The 18331-nt window shown below is 38.1% G+C and overlaps 2 protein-coding genes across 6 annotated transcripts in view; one reads left to right on the top strand and one right to left on the bottom strand.

The window, feature by feature from the left end:
• Positions 1 to 4367, bottom strand: part of TRIP4 (thyroid hormone receptor interactor 4) — a 56777-nt gene extending 52410 nt beyond the window's left edge. For all 5 annotated transcript variants that reach the window (XM_046655032.1, XM_046655034.1, XM_046655035.1 and 2 more), the window contains exon 1: positions 4213 to 4367. In XM_046655032.1, coding sequence (XP_046510988.1) covers positions 4213 to 4313 — 101 coding nt within the window. In that variant the 5' untranslated portion in view covers positions 4314 to 4367. The remainder of the gene's footprint in view (positions 1 to 4212) is intronic.
• Positions 4368 to 7492: 3125 nt separating this feature from the next.
• PCLAF (PCNA clamp associated factor) lies at positions 7493 to 16316 on the top strand. The gene is made up of 4 exons (XM_046653802.1): positions 7493 to 7654; positions 7933 to 8013; positions 10019 to 10181; positions 16002 to 16316. Exons 1-4 carry the CDS (start codon positions 7609 to 7611, stop codon positions 16045 to 16047), a joined length of 336 nt encoding a protein of 111 aa, XP_046509758.1. The 5' UTR covers positions 7493 to 7608; the 3' UTR covers positions 16048 to 16316.
• Positions 16317 to 18331: the final 2015 nt, after the last annotated feature.

Below are 18331 nucleotides of genomic sequence, written 5' to 3'. Positions count from 1 at the left end.
TGGGACACCTACCACAGCATGGCGTGCCAAGCAGTGCCATGTCTGCACCTGGGATCCGAGCTGGCAAACCCTACGCCGCCGAGAAGCAGAACGTGCACACTTAACCGCTGCACCACCCAGCCGGGCCCTAGGGCTGTCCTTAATGTAGGAATACTTCCTATAACTACACATCTGCAGTCATTATGTTTTCCTAGGAACAATACAAATTATTTAAATCTCTATACTGCAAAACCTAAAATTTCTCTACTTTTTGCTAAAAATATGAATATATACTAAAATCTAACCAGTTATTAACATTCTTAAAAATTATAAATCAAGATTAGCATCACATCAGAGTAAGCAGATCTATTTTAAGGAAATGGTTCCTAAAAGTGAAAGGGGTGAGAGTACAAGTCAGTACAATTTTTCTAGGAATCAATCAGACAACACATTCGAAGTGCTGTAAAAATAATCCAATAATTTCATTGGTTTATATTAATCCAGTAATTCCATTGAACTCTACATGAAATGAGACAAAGAAAAATTTACGCAAAAAAGTTAACTGCATCATTATTTGAATTAGTGAGAAACTGGAAGCTATTTAAAACATCCATTGATGGAGAAGGGGTAATTGAACTCAAGTTTTTGGACTCTACAAAATGTAATATGCCACCACGAAAAGTGAAATTTTTGAATAATTATTATTGACCTGAGAAAATGCACTCACATAACGGTAAGCGAAATAGTAAGACAGACTATATAGCATATGATCCCAACTGCTATAAAAGGAATATGTATATCCATACACTTATGTGTAGAAAAAAGGCTAGAAGGTTATACACCAAAATGATTACCACCGAGTGGTAGGATTAGAGAGAGCTTTTGGGTTATTTTTATTTTCTCTTTTCCCCTACAATAAATATGTTTTGAAAATGTATCACAATATGCATGGGGAAAAAACACTAAGAGAGAAATGATGGTTATCTCTGGGTTGTAGTATTATGATAATTTTGGTTTCCTCCTTTATCCTTTTGATATTTTTAGTTTTCTACAGTGAATATGTCACATCATTAGAGAAAAAGAAGCGAGAAACATTACTTATAAATGAAGATATCAGAGCATGAAAGTATTATAAAATCTGAAGAAATTGTAATTCAGACACACCAGTATGGGATACAAGAAAAATTATTATAATAACGCTATATCCTTTAAATTAAAAAAATCATGTGATTGTTTCATTGTTTGCAGCATATGTACTGGGTTCTTTTCCTAATGTGGTTGTGGATTTACAGAGTTATGATCTATAGGTGAACAAAATCTGAGCTTTTGGGCATCATTAACAACATCTTCTAATCCATGATAGATTAAAAAACAGACACAATCATTCTTCAGGACTTTTACAGTTTAATCAGTTTAATCCTCAAGTTTACCAACCCCCATTGAAAGATTAATTGCTATCAAGGACTCAGTGGGATGCAAGGAACCTCAAGGGATTATTTAATTGGGAAGTATTCAAACCACTAGGGAAGTATTTAAAGAGTCACAGAAACATTTAAATAAATGTCATTTTAACGATTTAGCAAAGTATAGTAAAGAACAACATAATCCAAATATGTTATATACGAAATCTTACTGAAATAGAATCAACCAAAACATGAACTAAGGCAGACTGTGGAACAAAGTTTATTTTGCTAACTCTGTGTATAGATCTTAATGTTTCATAAACATGTCATTGATTAGGAAGGTAACAGCTCTCTGCTGTCTTTCTAAAAAGTTCGGGCCACTCATGCCAAATTGTTCAAGTTGGCACACTACTATAGTACACCTGAGTAATTCTCAAATGTTAGGCAAGGCACAGCAAATTTACACAGCAAATGCTTTCACCATGACATCATAGCCTGTTGTGCAATAACTAGTGAAAACCTAATAAGTGGTTCAAATAGCAATATATTATAGGTGGCTTTAGTGTTTATTTCAAGTTTTGAACAAGTCTTGTCTAAATTATACTTATGATTTAAAAAATGCAAGCCGGGGCCAGACTGGTGGTGTAGTGGTTAAGTTCAAACGCTCTGCTTCGGTGGTCCAGGGTTCACAGGTTTGGATCCTGGGCACAGACCTACACACAGCTCATCAAGCCATGCTGTGGTGGCGTTCCACATACAAAATAGAAGAGGACTGGCACAGATGTTAGATGAGGGCTGCTCTTCCTCAAGCAAAAAGAGGAAGACTGGGGCTGGCCCCGTGGCCAAGTGGTTAAGTTCACATGCTCTGCTTCGGTGGCCCAGGGTTTTGCCAGCTCAAAACCTGGGCACAGACATGGTACTGTTCATCAGGCCACACTGAGGTGGCACCCAACATGCCACAACTAGAAAGACCCACAACTAAAAATACACAACTATGTACCAGGGTGCTTTGGGGAGAAAAAAGGAAAAATAAAATCTTTAAAAAAAAGAAAAAGAGGAAGATTGGCTACAGATGTTAGCTCAGGGACAATCTTCCTCAGCAAAAAAAAAAAAAAGCAAGCAAGCAGGTGTTCAGCCATACTTAGCTCTTTGACATTAAAAGAAATTTCTAATCACTGTTCTTTCAAAGGTGTAGATAAGTTTAACAGAATAAAATCTAAGGCTGCAAAATGAGCTGTTAAACCACAATCTATGAGAATTAGAATTTTCCTGATAGTGTGTAAGCAGATAAAATTGGATTCTGAGATTGAAAACAGTGCATTTATCCATACTCCACTGTTGATTCATCAAAAAAAGCCACAATCTTTTTTTTAAAGATTGGCACCTGAGCTAAAAACTGTTGCCAATCTTCCTTTTTTTTCTTCCCAAAGCCCCCCAGTACACAGTTGCATATTCCAGTTGTGAGCGCCTCTGGTCGTGCTATGTGGGACGCCGCTTCAGCATGGCTTGGTGAGCGGTCCCATGTCCGCCCCCAGGATCCCAACCGGCGAAAGCCTGGGCCGGTGATGCCAAGCATGCGAACTTAACTACTCGGCCACCGGCCGGCCCCTGTTTTTTGTTTTTTTTAACTGAACGACTTTTTTCGGTTTGGTATATTGCAAAGTCTCATTATTTTATTTGACAGCATTCCACAGCTTTATAAGATGTTTGAACACTAATTAAAACCTGATCTTGCCTTCAAACAAGGGTAAAGCCAAGTCATAAGATTTGGCTGGGTTTTTTGATAGTCTATCCCAGGGTTCAAAAAAAAAAAAATCATTCAAAATACGCTCTCTTAACTGTCTCCTTCCTAACAAGTCTATTTTCTCCCAAACTCACATTGCTTCCTACAAAAGCCCTAGAACTGCCATTTAGGTTTCAGCATCAATGAACAAAGAATCAAATCAAGAAACACTTTCAGGTTCCTTGATCAAGTCCAGTTTTTGCAGACGTTTTTCCCTTCGGCCGAACACTGCACCCCCACCTTATCCATCCTTTAGTTCTCAGGTAAAAAGTCATCCCTTGCAGTAAACCTTCTGAGTTTCTCAAATCTCAATGAGTCTTTTACTTCGTGCTCCCAAAACACCTGGCACTCAGCAATCAAGCAGAACCCAATTGTCTCAATGGTCTTTGTTGCCCGAGCACCTTGCATGCAGTAGCGCAACAAACGTTTGTTAAATAAATAATTGAAAACAGATATTAAATCATGTCACTATCTCCATTTTGTAAAAATCATAAGGATTAAAGATAAACTCTGCTAATTATTCATTTTATAAATGAGGAAAGTAAGGCACAGAGAGGGAAATTAAGTTGCCCAAGCTTCCAAAATTAGTAAATGACAACAAAAATAGAACCTGGGACTCCTGAGTCAGGAGTTATTTGCACTGTACCACGCCGCCCCCATTTACATTCCAGGTCCTATTTGACACAACCCACATCGGGCAAACTAAAATGTTCAGTGTAAAGAATTTATGGAAAGACAATTTGGCTTGCCCCTTCTCTCCAGGATCTATGAGGAAACTGGCTCCCGGACAGTCTTACAGGTCCAATTATCACGGATTTGGCGTTTTCCTAGGAAAAAGGGCCCCATCGGCCGACTGTGGAGCATGACACCTTATTCCAGAAGCTAAATTATAAAGCCGCAGGTCAAAACCCCGCGCCTGGATACCAACAACAGCCCTTTTATCACATTACTTCACTCATCAACTTTTTAGTCCTCCCCGCTTCCCCGTTCACTCAGCCAGAGCACATCCCAGAGCTCCTTCCCGCCTCGGACCCAAACTGGTCTTACTGCAGGATCTCCTCGCTGACATCCAGGCCGAAAGTTTTCTGCAACTGCTGGGTGCACCAGCCCACCAGCTGCTCCCGGGACGCCGCCCCAGCCACCGCCATCTTCCCCGGCCGGAACCAGCTGGGCTGCAAAAGCCCCGCGTCCCGCGCCGGACTAGTCCCCTTCGCAACACCGACTTCGCTCGCGCGGGTTCCGCCAGCCTGCACCGCCCCGCGCGGTCGCACCGCCCTCAACACAGATCCCTCCCACCTCCGTCTTCCCACTTCCGGAATTCTTTTCGATTGCCCACAGCTCAATCTGCGTGTGATTCTTCCGCGTCGTACGATTTAGGATTCGAGATCTGGGAATTCTGCTAAGACGCTACAAATGCCTATAGAAACTACAGTTTAGGAACAAAACAAAACAATAGCCCGTAACCTGAGGGGCCAGCTTTTAAAATGTTCTGGTTTAATGTAAAACATTTAAAAGAGCGCCTGGAAGCTAGAGTAAGCGCTGTAAGCATTTGCTCTGGTAGTAGTGGTTTTATTAATGTTCCCTGTGTTCTAATACTAGATTCATTCTACTAAAACCTGTTTCCTTTTAATTTTTTGAGCCAGGTCTGTTCCAGGAGGGCCAAGACAACTCAGTAAGCTCGAGGAGGGGAAAAAACCTTAATAAAACATGTGCTGGGATTTGGCTTTGAAGACCTTCCACATGAATTCTCTGTAGTGATTTTTAAGTTAAAGGTCTTTCAACCCAAGATGACCAGATTTAAGGGACTTTTGCTACTTCCTACTCCACTGGTACAACGGACTAGGGAAAATTTAGCAAGACTTTTCTGGAGAGCATAATGTTTTTGACATTTTTCATCAATAAATTTAATTAGCTGGCTTTGTGTTTACATTTACAGGTTCTTTATTCCCATTAGGCTATTTAGACTACGTAATTATGCAAATGGAATGCTGTTTCACCTTTTTATGTTGATATTTTCATTGACATAAATAATCAAAATCATCTAAGTGTATTGAGTTTAGATTGTCTTTGTTATTAGTTTGGAAAATATGATTTTCTAGCTTTAAAAAAATACTCTGGATGTTCATTGGTTGGGTACATTCATTTATTGAGTACACATTTTGTTTCTTCATAAAAATCCACTACCTTTAATACTAATTTTAAGTATCTAAATCGTTTACCTGTTTCTGTATCTGTTCAGTTCTCATAACTAAAATGTTAATTTTTTTTACTTATTATTTATTTTTTGAGGAAGATTAGCCCTGAGCTAAATGCTGCCAGTCCTCCTCTTTTTGCTGAGGAAGACTGGCCTTGAGCTAACATTCGTGCCCATCTTCCTCTACTTTATATGTGGGACGCCTGCCACAGCATGGCTTGCCAAGCAGTGCCGTGTCCGCACCTGGGATCCCAACCGAGAACACCAGGCCACCAAAGCGGAATGTGCACACTTAACTGCTGTGCCACCAGGCCAGCCCCTAAAATGTTAATTTCTTGAAGACAGACTACGACTTTTTTTGTGCAATAGGACTCAGTATATCATACATATTACGATGAAATTACTAGAGCCTCCAGAATAAAAATATTCTTTTTCATAAAGCATACGTTAATGATTGCAATCTCCAGTTTGTAATGTAATGTAATGACGTTTACAATCATTATCATTTATTAAATGCATTTCTGCCTAAGCAAAGCAAGCATACCTATTTAACATGACTTAAAGATATTCTTTTCTATAAATTTAGGCAGAAACTTCATTCATACATACTACAACTTTTCTTAATTCCCTAGCCCTTTGAAATTTTCAAGTTCACACCACACAACTCTATTTTATTTAACTGTAAGGGGAGGCACTTTTGCAAAGCAAACGTTTAAATTAAGACTTTTTACTAGGCATTACTGCCTTTTTCCTAATTTTTTACTCTAACATGCATCCTTTTCTATCATAATTGGTATTAAAAAGACAAACATACAAACACAGTTATAGTAATATGTAGACTGCCTCTGTGTGCAAAGGTATACATTCTTGCAATTCTTTCTAGCAATTTACTTGGCACGTGGACTAGGAGGAAGGACTGGCGGATCCTCCACTCAGGTGTAATCTCTGCAGTCATCTGGCATATGAGTTCTAATTCTTAATTCAGGCTTTATAGAAGCCACTTTAACTGAAAAGGAAATAATGTGCATTGAAGGAACGATTGAGAGGGACATGATGACAAAGAACAAAGGAACACCCTGAGGCTTATTGATTTTTCTAGTAGGAATTTGGCTGTAATCTTAGACTCCAAGGTTTAGACAAAGCTACAGATAATTTCCAATACACTTCCTGCTATTATAATGTTAATTTAACCTATTGTCTAGATTCTTTAATTCTAAAACGCAGAGTAGTTGTTGATTCTGTTGAAGAACTGAGTAGCCTATTTTCCCGAAAGTTCAAGCATAATTTATTGGAGAGAATCAATGCTGTGCTTACGCTTTCACGGTTGTCTTTAAGGTGAGCATTTAACAAAATACATCGCAAGTCAAGCTCATCTGATCATGTTTTATGCACGGTATTCAGAGATTGAAAATCACTCCCCAGTGGTATTGTTAATAATTAGAAGGTAGGCATAGGGATAGAAAATAGTTAAGAGCTCCTATTCTAGAGTTATGCTCACTGTGTGCCAGGTATGTACCCTTAGCACATTTAGCATAATTTTTTAAAGAAACTCTGAGACCATAGCGGTCTCAGGAAGACGTTTTATTAATTTGTTTCTTTTTATATGTGTATCTATATACCATTCACTCAGTTTTTTCTTTAGTTTCACATCCTAAAAACGCAGAAAAGTCCTGTAAATAAATTGTGTTTGCTTCCTTTTCTCCCATTTCATAGAATTGTTATGAACACTGCAGAGAGAGTTCATGCCTGTAGTATTAAAATTCACTTTATTTTGATTTGCAACAGAAAGTCCGCTTCATTTCAGGTTTCACTTCCAGGATTCAATCATTATGGATTTAACCTTGTGGTAGGTAACTTTTGAAGAAATGTTGGCATTCGCTGTCTCTCCTGGGTTTTCCTTTCTAAGCAGGCCGATTTCCCTAGTTCAGAATCTTGGCACCCACACATGGGGCCCCAGGAAAGCGCCCTGGCACCGCCCACCTGGGGCGGGTGCGAATCACAAGCTTCTGTAAGTTGATGGACGGGTCAGCGCTTCACCAAGCCTCCCCGCTGTCATCACTGGACACTGGCGATTGGTTGCGGGGGAACGGCGCGGAACCAATGGGAGCGGCGGTCCGGGAGAGTCCCTGGAGCGCGCGGGAAAGAGACCAATTTAAACTGTGGCGGGAGATTGGTTTTCGGCTCCTTGTCCCGCTAAACACCCGCGGCTGAAGAGTCAATTGGTTGCTCTCATCTCCTCGCGTTTGAACATGGTGCGGACTAAAGCAGACGGTGTCCCAGGCACCTACAGAAAAGGTGAGGCAGTCGTGCACGGTAGTGGAGGATACGGGGTTCTCTGGGTAGCCCGGCTGAGGGCGGGAGAGGCCGGGTCTCTCTACCGCCTTGTTTGCCTCACTGCTTCAGCTGGCCAGCAAGCAGCGGGGACGGGGGAAGGTTACCCTGCTGTTCTGGATTGCGGGGCTCTCCTCTCCAAGCAGCTGGCATAGGGACTGTGGTGAGAACGTAGCTACTGGGACTCGGTGTCGGAACCTTACTGCCTTCTTCTAAACGCCCTCCTTTGCCTCTCTCCTCAGTGGTGGCTTCTCGAGCCCCCAGGAAGGTGCTTGGTTCCTCCACCTCTGCCACTAATTCCACGTCGCTTTCGTCGAGGAAAGGTAAAAAGCGCCTCTGCAAGCTCCTGGAGGAACCCTCTCAAAAGGGGATGAGGCTTGGCACTACAGTTCTCCCGATCTGCGAACCCCCTGACCCACCGTGGAATTTGTTTTCCTAAGATCCTCACGCTCCAATTTCTTCCTTGCCCTTAATATAATGAGGGGGCCTTGGCCTCTTGGCGAGCTCGGGTAGAAGTGTGGGTCACATGGAAAGGAATCTCGAGCCTAGGGGTTAGGGACGGATACAGTTTATCTTCAAAACTATTTTTCTTTTCTGGTTTAGCGTTTTCATTTTTCTTACTATTGACAGATGGCTTTTTCTTGTAAGAGGCCATTTAAGCGCCCCTTTACTAGATTAAGAACTAGGACGGTAGTTAACAGTGCTAATCACGTTATCTTCTTAGTGTAAACGTTTTTGTTTTCACTTCTGTATGTTTTTCTTTCCTTCATTACTTTTCTTCCTTCTTTCTTTTTCTTTTTTTCCTTCCTTTTTTTTTTTTAGAGTGTGCTGTCTGTGTGTTTTCCAACTTTGCAGCTCCTGATTCTGCCTTTAGGACATTAGGAGGGGAAAATCAGGTCAGGGAAATAGCTTCACACAGCTCCTTCTGTGCAAGGAGAGGTTGAGAAAATACCGTGCCATCTGGTGCCTCATTCCTTTCAGTAGGAAATTGAGCAGTTGGGAAGATTAATTCCACTAGGTCTAATTAAGAACATACAGTGGAGCACTGTTAAGGACTTCATGGGTTTTTAAGTTAACGCAAACTTCCCCCTATTTAAAACATTTCATTAGAAATATTTACTATTTCAATCTCTTTAGATGAAAAGGAATAGTAGTTTAAAATGTTGAAAGTAGATGAATTTATTGGGAATATCATACCCTGTACTGCTAGACTAAATTCCAAGTAGGGCCACATCCCATTGTCTGGTCTACTATTGAATCACCAGAGTCAACTGAATAGATCCTTAATGAACACATAATGAAATGTGTTGGACAGATGCATCCATTAAGGCATTTTACAGATCTCTATTTTTAATCAATAACCAACTGTATGAAATTGGAAATGTCCTCATTTTAAAGATGAAAAACTTTACGCTTGTAACTTGGTAAAGGTCACGCAACTAAATCAGCAGAGCTGGGTTTGAATCCTGTGCTGAAGTCTGTTGCTGCTATATACTTTGTAGTGGAGAAATCATTCTCATAAGGTTCCTTTGGGAAAATTATGAACCAAAGGATCATTATTTTTTAAAGGCTATTTGTACTTTTTAAAAATTACAAGCAATATAATTTCAGACAGTATATATGGAAGCAACTTTTATGTTTTCTTTAACTGCTAGAGTTTGTGACAAATGTGTTTAAAGTAAAAGATACATGTAGTAACAATAATTTGCTCCTCTTGGTATTCCAATCATTACTTTATAAAGGGGCAGGAATTTTCCCTCAATTTTTCCTTTATATTACTATTTTAAAATAATCAGGAATTGGATTTACCTTGTGAACTGAAACGGAGCCAAGTACTTTGAAAAGTGGAACCTATTTTTGCGGAAACTTGCACATTACTGTATGTATACTTGTTTTGCCTTCTATATGTCCTTTAAATGACCTTATTAAGTAAAAATTTGGCAGTTTATACTACATGATGCTACTTTATATTAGGAAAAAGTGTGTCAAATTTTAGTATGATAGTACATAAGACTATGTGGCGATGTGAATAGCTCTGCTTGTGGACAAAATATGAAAAATATTTTCCAGTTGTAAAAACTTTGTTAAAACTGTTTCTCTAGGCTAAAGGATAACTATAATAAAGTATTATTATACATTATGTATAATAATGTATAATGTACTATTGACTGAATACAGCTTTATCATGTCACATTTTCTAATTCTTTAAGATGGATGTAATACCATTTAATATCCTTTAGATTTGATGTTAAAGAATTATGTTTCCCTTTAAGGAATGGTGACTATATTCTTAGTTCTTATTTAGTTCCATCTTTTTATATTTTATAGCTGAAAATAAGTATGCAGGAGGAAATCCAGTTTGTGTGCGCCCAACTCCCAAGTGGCAAAAAGGAATCGGAGAATTCTTCAGGCTGTCCCCTAAAGATTCTGAAAAAGAGAATCGGATTCCTGAAGAGGCAGGAAGCAGTGGCTTAGGAAAAGCAAAGAGAAAGTAAGTTTTTATATTCTGGAATATAAAGAAAATACTTATATTCTTGAAAATACAAGACAGTAGAATATTGAGTAATTTTAAGGTTTCTCCTTGAGAAGATAAGAAAATACAAACCAGAGGTTTTTTGAACTTGTGCTAATCTTATTATAAGTCACTCTCAAATTTCAAACATCAATGAAAGGTATTATTTTTACTCATTCAAGTCACTCAGAGAGGATCAGTTCCCATTTAGATAAGTGCTACATTATTAACCGTGAACTTCTTGTCTTTATTCTTTAATTTTTATTGTCTATTTTCTATACCCTTTTTTTTTTCCCAAAAGCAATTTCCATGTTGGTTTATCTAGCTTGAATTCCATTAAGCCTGTGCCCCCAAAAAACTACTAGTTCAACCCCCATAAGAAATATATAACCAATGTAGAGGCCCGCCCGGTGGTGCAGCAGTTAAGTTCACACATTCTGCTTCTCAGCGGCCAGGGGTTTGCCAGTTCGGATCCCAGGTGCCGACATGGCACTGCTTGGCAAAAGACATGCTGTGGTAGGCGTCCCACATATAAAGTAGAGGAAGATGGGCATGGATGTTAGCTCAGGGCTAATCTTCCTAAAAAAAAAAAAAGAAATATATAGCTAAGGTAGAAAAGTTGTAAAGTACAGAAATCTCCACCACTTAAAAACAATCAAAACTAACACCATGGTGTATTTTCTTTACAACTTCTCTATAAATATGTAAGAATACTTCAAAACAAAACAAGGTGAGGATAAAACTGCACACATACTGAGTTCAGGTGCAAGCTTTTTACGATAAATCAAGCTTTAAGCTTTTAATGTCAGTAAAATGCTTACGGTAAATTTTTTTTTTTTCCTGAGGAAGATTAGCCCTGAGCTAACTACTGCCAATCCTCTTCTTTTTGCTGAGGAAGACTGGCCCTGAGCTAACATCCATGCCCATCCTCCTCTGCTTTATAAGTGGGACACCTACCACAGCATGGCTTTTTGCCAAGTGGTACCATGTCCACACCCGGGATCTGAACCAGCAAACCCCGGGCTGCCAAGAAGCCAAACGTGGGAACTTAACTGCTGCACCACCGGGCCAGCCCCATGCTTACGGTAAATGTTAAGCAGAAATTTTGGATATGAAAGTACAATCTTTATTGTATAAAAGATATGGATATAAATATACCAAATGTCTGTATAAAATATACCAAATATCAATAGTGATTATCTCTGGGAAGAAATCTCTCAGGGCCGGCCTGGTGGCATAGTGGTTAAGTTTCTGCACTCCTCTTTGGTGGCCCGGGGTTCATGGGTTTGGATCCCGGGTGCTGACCTACACACAACTCATCAAGCCATGCTGTGGTGGCATCCCACATACAAAATAGAGGAAGACTGGCACACATATTCTCTCAGTGACAATCTTCCTCAAGCAAAAAGAGGGCCAAGTTAGCTCAGGCCCAATCTACTTCACAAAAAAACACAACAAAACAAAACAAAACTCTCCTCATACTCAGTGTTACCAACTTTCAACAACAAACATACTTGTTTTTTGAAGAATGAGGAAAAAAATAATGCCACTTATAATAATGCCAAAGGCAATGGAAACTTGCTTGTTTTTTCCTCCCCTTTTTTTATACGTTTATAAGTAATATGGTCCAGGGTCTCTAAACAACTTTGAAATATTTTGTTTTAAAAGCAAATTATTTGACTAGGGGCCAGGAGTGGTGAGCACAGGTGGGTGGGTAATGCCACGTCACTGCCATTATGATGCCCCCTATTTAAGACCCTGCCAGCTACCTTCCCCACATCAGCTAGAAGCCTGTGATCATCCAGCGCACCAAGTGGCAGGCCTGACCCAAGGTACAGTGACCAACATTGCCAAGGAGATGGTGGCCAGCCTCAGTATGCGGCTGCTACTTCTGGTGCTACTTCTACCCACACAGATTTATACATTCGTTCCTCTAGTCAGCACGCCAGAGCCACCATGGGAAACCACAACAAGAACAACAGCAGCCAGCTGTGCTGTGCAATTAACAGCCAGTCTCCTTGTGATCTTGCTTGCCCTTCTACATCTCTACTGTTAAGAGACTTAGGCCAAGAAACATCTACAGTTCACCAACCCATATTCTAAAGCCCACTCCGTATGGCATCTAGGAGGAAAGTGTGGCAAGGGAAAAACAGGTCTTCATAAAATCTACTAATTACTGATCTGTTAACACAGAAAATGTTTAGAGTCTCAAATTGGACTGGTTTAAAGAGCATCTGAAGGATTTGAATGCCGATATTAAATCTGGAGTTTCATGCACAAGATTGAAGAGACAACATCAAAAATTAATGACATGATTAAATGTAGCTTAAGAAATATAGACATTTAAAACTCTGCCTTGAAAACAAGAATAATTTCACCTTGATCTAGAGAAAAAGGATGAGCTGTGGAATGGAGACTCGGTTTTCACTTTGGTTCATTAAATCTAGAAGGCTGTAAAATGATTAGGTAATATATAAAGTTTCTGTGATTCTATTTATGTGTACATTGAAAGGAACCACTAGGTGTTACTGTCAATCCTCTATGTATTATTTCAGCAGTCCTAATTCAGTGCTGATATACTCTATTATGTAAAGTTTTACATTGTTTTCACTGTTCTCTTGGGAACTTAATTCTTTCCTTTGGGGCTTTGGATATGACATTGCATTTGACTTTATGTAGTAAGTGACAGGTGCCAGGGCAATGATGGATTGGAATCTACTACAAATCCAAGTATGAGCAATTCTTGTATTTACACTTAAAAGTCAAATGACAGGTACTTCCTATCACACTTTCCCATCCAACGAGTGTAAGATTCATTTAGCTAACTTGGATCACTTGATTCAGAGATTAGACGTGTATTGATTTCAACCAATCTTTAAATACTGCTTTTTATTTCTGCATATGGTGAATAATTTTTAAAACTTAAAAATTGATCTGTTTTGAAGGCATATTTGACAAATCTTAAAATTAAGAGGCAAATATATGAAGAAGGCATATATAATGTATAGTAACTATTTGGGAAGTGAAGACTGGAAACTTGCCTGCATTACATTCACAATACTTTTGTGCTCATTCTGTGAATATTAAAAAAAACCTTTATGAATCAGAATAGCTACATTTGGAACACTTTCTATGTCAGTCAATATTTTTAGATAGTTAGAACCTGTCCTAAACCTAAGTGGACTTGATTTTAGGAAGTAAAACTTCTTCAACTGCCTTGAAGTATAGAAACCTTTTCAGAAATAGATAATCCATGAAATCTTTGGTTTACAAATCTTCATGTTCACACACTGATGCTTAGATGTTACAGTATCCAATATGGCCACAGTACTCTTAATCCAACATTTACCACCTTTAGAAACCCACACAGGAACAACCAGATCCAATAGATCTCAAGCTATATGAGATCCATGTATGTAAATGAACACTCCTTTTTGCTTCATATCTGAACATTGGACATCTGTTTTGGATTGTGCATTGTGTTTGGAATTGATTTGCATCGAACACAAGCTAAATAAAAATAAATGGTTGAAAGAGCAATTAATACAAAACGTTTGACATGTAAAGTGATGTTTATGCGTATAAAATTTTAAGAATTATTCAATACTGTTCATAAAGTCATTTAGTAAATGGTTATTGAGTGCCTACTATCCATCTTAGGAGATATTTAAGAGGAATGGCAAACTCTGGGGCAATAAGTAAATTTTAGACTTTGTTGCTATATCACTATTATGATTTCTGGTTTCAATAAAAAACAACCAAGGGGATGCATTTTGGATAGAGCCTTTTAATAGACTTGTTTTCATGATCTTATGTCTCTTTTAGTTCCCTCTCATTGTCTGGCATCAATCTTCCTTGTTCTTTCTCTTTCTACTATGAATAAGCTAGTAGTCAATATTAGCTCTACAATATATTACAGTCCTCTTGAATTATTTGTGACTTCCATTAAGGAAACAAAATATTTGGCAATATAGCCAAATATAGCTATACCATTGATCATCATAGCAATAAAACGTATATTACAGGCTTTCCACCATATGGAGAAAGATTATGCATATATTCTCATAAAGAACTTTGATCCATGGTATAATAAAATCTGTGACATAAAACTAGCTAATAGAGGGGCCGGCCCCGTGGCTGAGTGGTTGGGTTCGCGTGCTCCACTTCAGCGGCCTGGGGTTTCGCTGATTCGGATTCTGGGCATGCATATGGCAGCACTCGTCAGCCCACACTGGGGCGGCGTCCCACATGCCACAACTAGAAGGACCCACAACTGAAATATACAACTATATACTGGGGGGATTTGGGGAGAAAAAGCAGAAAAAAAAAGAAGATTGGCAAGAGTTGTTAGCTCAGGTGCCAATCTTTAAAAAACAAAACAAAACTAGGTAATAGAGGTTTATATTATTCCTTTAGGTCCCTTTCTTAGATTTGCCTTTGTTTAAGAGAGGCGTAATTACTCCTTTATAGATAGTAAATCAATAGATTTTAGATATTGATAGTAAATAGTAAACTCTCAGTTTATAAGAAGGACTTCTGCTAAAATTCTATAACTCATAATCTGAAATATGGCTACTCCTATGGCTTTATTTTTCTCACAAAGGCAAACTCCCATCAGTTGCATGGGGGAGAGTCAGAATCAAGAAAGACTATCTACTTAAAACCTTGAAAAGAACTATGGTACCTAAAGTAAACCAGGTCCTCGCAAAAAGGAAGTTTGGGTCGTGATAGTTTAGTGTTCATTTGTTAACTTGATTTAATGTCCAGGAAAATACAATGAAGACCTCTTGGTAATCTAATACTAGGTGAGTCAATGATACTCTGATATCAAGTCAGAATACCTTCGTTTTAGCTTCCTTCTTTCACTACCTAGTTCTATGACCATCCTGGGTTATGGATGTAATTTGAAAACTGATTATTTTAGAACAGATCTCACAAATCCTCATTAGCTCTAAAAAAAAATTCTGATATATGAGTAAGTTTTTAATTGACTATAAAAAAGGTAATAAGTACAAAATCGCTTTGGGATAATATAAATTATTTTTCAAAATTTATGACTACCATATGCCAACTTAAACAATTTTGGGGTTTTCCTAATCAGGTAATACATTCATATGGTTCAAAAGGGTATACAGACAAATATGACAACCTGCAATGTTTTTTTCTGCTCAGGTGGGTTGGTTAATTTTTTTGCTTTTTATTATCACAAAGTTCTTGCTGAAGGATTATACTCTGTTTATCCATCCACTTATGTGGAAAGAAAATGCTATAGAAATACAGGTTCCCTTTTTAATGAAAATGGCAGCATATTTTAAAGGAGAAACACTTTATTCAGCAAATTAACAGGTAAAATAAAATGTTAAAAATTTTGTTGGGGCTGGTCCTGTGGCCTAGTGGTTCAGTTCTCGCGCTCCGCTTTGGTGGCCCAGGGTTTCGCTGGTTTGGATCCTGGGCGCGGACATGGCACCGCTCATCAAGCCATGCTGAGGCAGCATCCCACATGCCACAACTAGAAGGACCCACAACTAAAAATATACAACTATGTACTGGGGGGCTTGTGGGAGAAAAAGGAAAAAAATAAAATCTTTAAAAAAAAATATTTTGTTGTTCTAGTACTTGTAATTTGTAGGTGTTTGACAATTAATGGGGTTTAATTTTTTCTTATTTCTAGGCACTTGACCAGACCACTGCACTGTTAGTTAATGTTCCTGATTTATACAAGTTTGTAACTATTTTTGTTTTGTTTTTTTAAACAGTTGATACTAGGGTGACTACTGAAGTTCTCTATTCTTTCCACAGAGCACGTCCTTTGCCACCTGATGACACAGATGACGAAAAAGAATAGAACTTTTTTATTCATCCTTGACTCACGTCTCCTGTTTACTCTGGTATTCTGGGATGTAAATTTGCATAAATGTATGTGTTCCAATTAGCTTTGTTCAATAGGCATTTAATTTAAAAAATGAGGCTTACATTTAGTTATTCAAAAGCAAGTAGTTACGATATTGGTGAGTTTGTAAGATTAATTATGGTTACTTAGCTTAGTACTGAATATAATGCAGTATTTGGTTTCTTTTACCTGTTACTAAGCTCCTTGTACTTGCTAAAAACAAATCATTGCATGGTGTTCTAATTATGAATCTGCTGTATTTGAGATTTGTTTAGATCTTTGTACTGCTGCCATGTTTATTGGCATTTGATTATTGGAATGGTGCCATATTTTTGTTCCTTTTCTTTGCTTTAAAAAGCAGAGTTAGATTTTTTGCACATTAAAAAAATTCAGTATTAATTAAACTGAACCTACACCTTTTTTAAGAAAGGGGGCCAATAATGCAATGTTGAAAAAATTTGGATGACTATCTTCTCCTTAGAAAAATTAAGGGCAGTTTGCTCCTGACGGTTTAAACGGTTGATAGAGCTTCTCACAACAACAACAAGATAAAATACTAGCATAGAATCAGGCAGGAAGGTTCCATAAACTACATTAAAAAAGAGGAATTTTCCTAGAATATGCATTTGATTCAGTATCATAAAATATTACCCTTTGGGCCTATCCTTTTAAAGTTGGAAATCAATAAAACATGAAAAGCAAATCATGGCATAAACCCAGAGCTATGTCCAAAGTCCTTAGAACTACCATTATATTTTTCAAGATAACCAAGGGTATAATTGAAGAGGTGGGTATAATGTTGCTTAATAATTGATATTCTTGCTTCCTCATCACACTTTTTGCTCACTGACGTTCTGTTGTTAAAATTAACCATGTTTTAACAGGTATGTTTTTCTGAAGTTTCTTTGTAATAAATGAATACTTACTTATTTTCAAAATAGATTATTCATTTGTGTGCTTCCTAAGATTATGGCCCACTAGATATTTCTATTTTATTTCTTATCAATACAAATCAGTGCATTGTCCTGATTTTATCATCTTCCAAACTGAGTCCTAATGATTGTAGATTATATTTTTTGCTTTGTCTTTTAAAGGTGGATATCAAACAGAATGTTACTGAATTTCAAGCAGTTTTTATCCTAAGTACTTCCTTGATAATTAGGCTTCTTATTAAAGAGTAGCTCAGGGGCTGGCCCTGTGGCTGAGTTGTTAAGTTTGCACCCTCCACTGCAGCGGCCCAGGGTTTTGCTGGTTTGGATCCTGGGCGCGGACATGGCACTGCTTGTCAGGCCACGTTGAGGTAGTGTCCCACATGCCACAGCTAGAAGGACCCACAACTAAAATATACAACTATGTACCAGGGGGCTTTGGGGAGAAAAAGGAAAAATAAAATCTTTAGAAAAAAGAGTAGCTCAAACCAACTCTATTAACGTCAAGTTCTGATGGGTCTGAAAGCTATTTTGCTATTTTTCATTGACAGAGAGAGAAATTTTGGTGGTGTGTCCAATGAAGTCTAATTTTGATATGTAATTGTTTCTAAAAAATTTGACCTAAAGAACCTACACTCTTTTCAAATATACAACATTTGATGCTGTCTCACTTTTATTAGGCAAAGGTCTCATGTAATCTGCTTCCTTGTCAAAGCCTTTTTAAAATGTAGATTGGCAATTTAGCCTCTTCTAAAGATGAGGGAAGCACAGGCTCCCTGTTTCCATTAAAACTGAATCAAAAAATAAAATTTGTACATTGAAAAGATAATTAAACTAAGTCTGTAATTTTATACCTTTCTTCACAAAGTTAATCTAGTTTTCCTCTTTGAATAGATTATTCAAATTATTAATGCTAGTGTCAAATTACTGACCAAACAACGATTGAAACTACTTTTCTGGAATTTTTGAATGCTAGAACTCTGTGAGGATCATACATATTTTGTGTTTAAATAGTTTCACAAAGGAAGAGCAATACTATAGCGAAAATTGTAAAGTATGCTCAAAGAGTTATTTATTTATTTTGTGAGGAAGATTGGCCCTGTGCTAACATCTGTTGCCAATCTTCCTCTATTTAATGTGGGATGTTGTCACAGCGTGGCTTGATAAGTGGCTCTAGGTCCGTGCCCAGGATCCAAAACCTGTGAATCCTGGGCCACCCAAATGGTATGTACAACTTAACCACTACGCCACTGGGCCAGCCCCCAAAGAGTTATTTATAAGATGCCAAATGCTTATCATTTTTTTAAAAA

The sequence above is a fragment of the Equus quagga genome, chromosome 2 (genome assembly GCF_021613505.1).
Source record: "Equus quagga isolate Etosha38 chromosome 2, UCLA_HA_Equagga_1.0, whole genome shotgun sequence".
In the NCBI taxonomy this organism is placed as follows: domain Eukaryota; kingdom Metazoa; phylum Chordata; class Mammalia; order Perissodactyla; family Equidae; genus Equus; species Equus quagga.
This window is presented reverse-complemented; position numbering and strand designations above follow the sequence as displayed.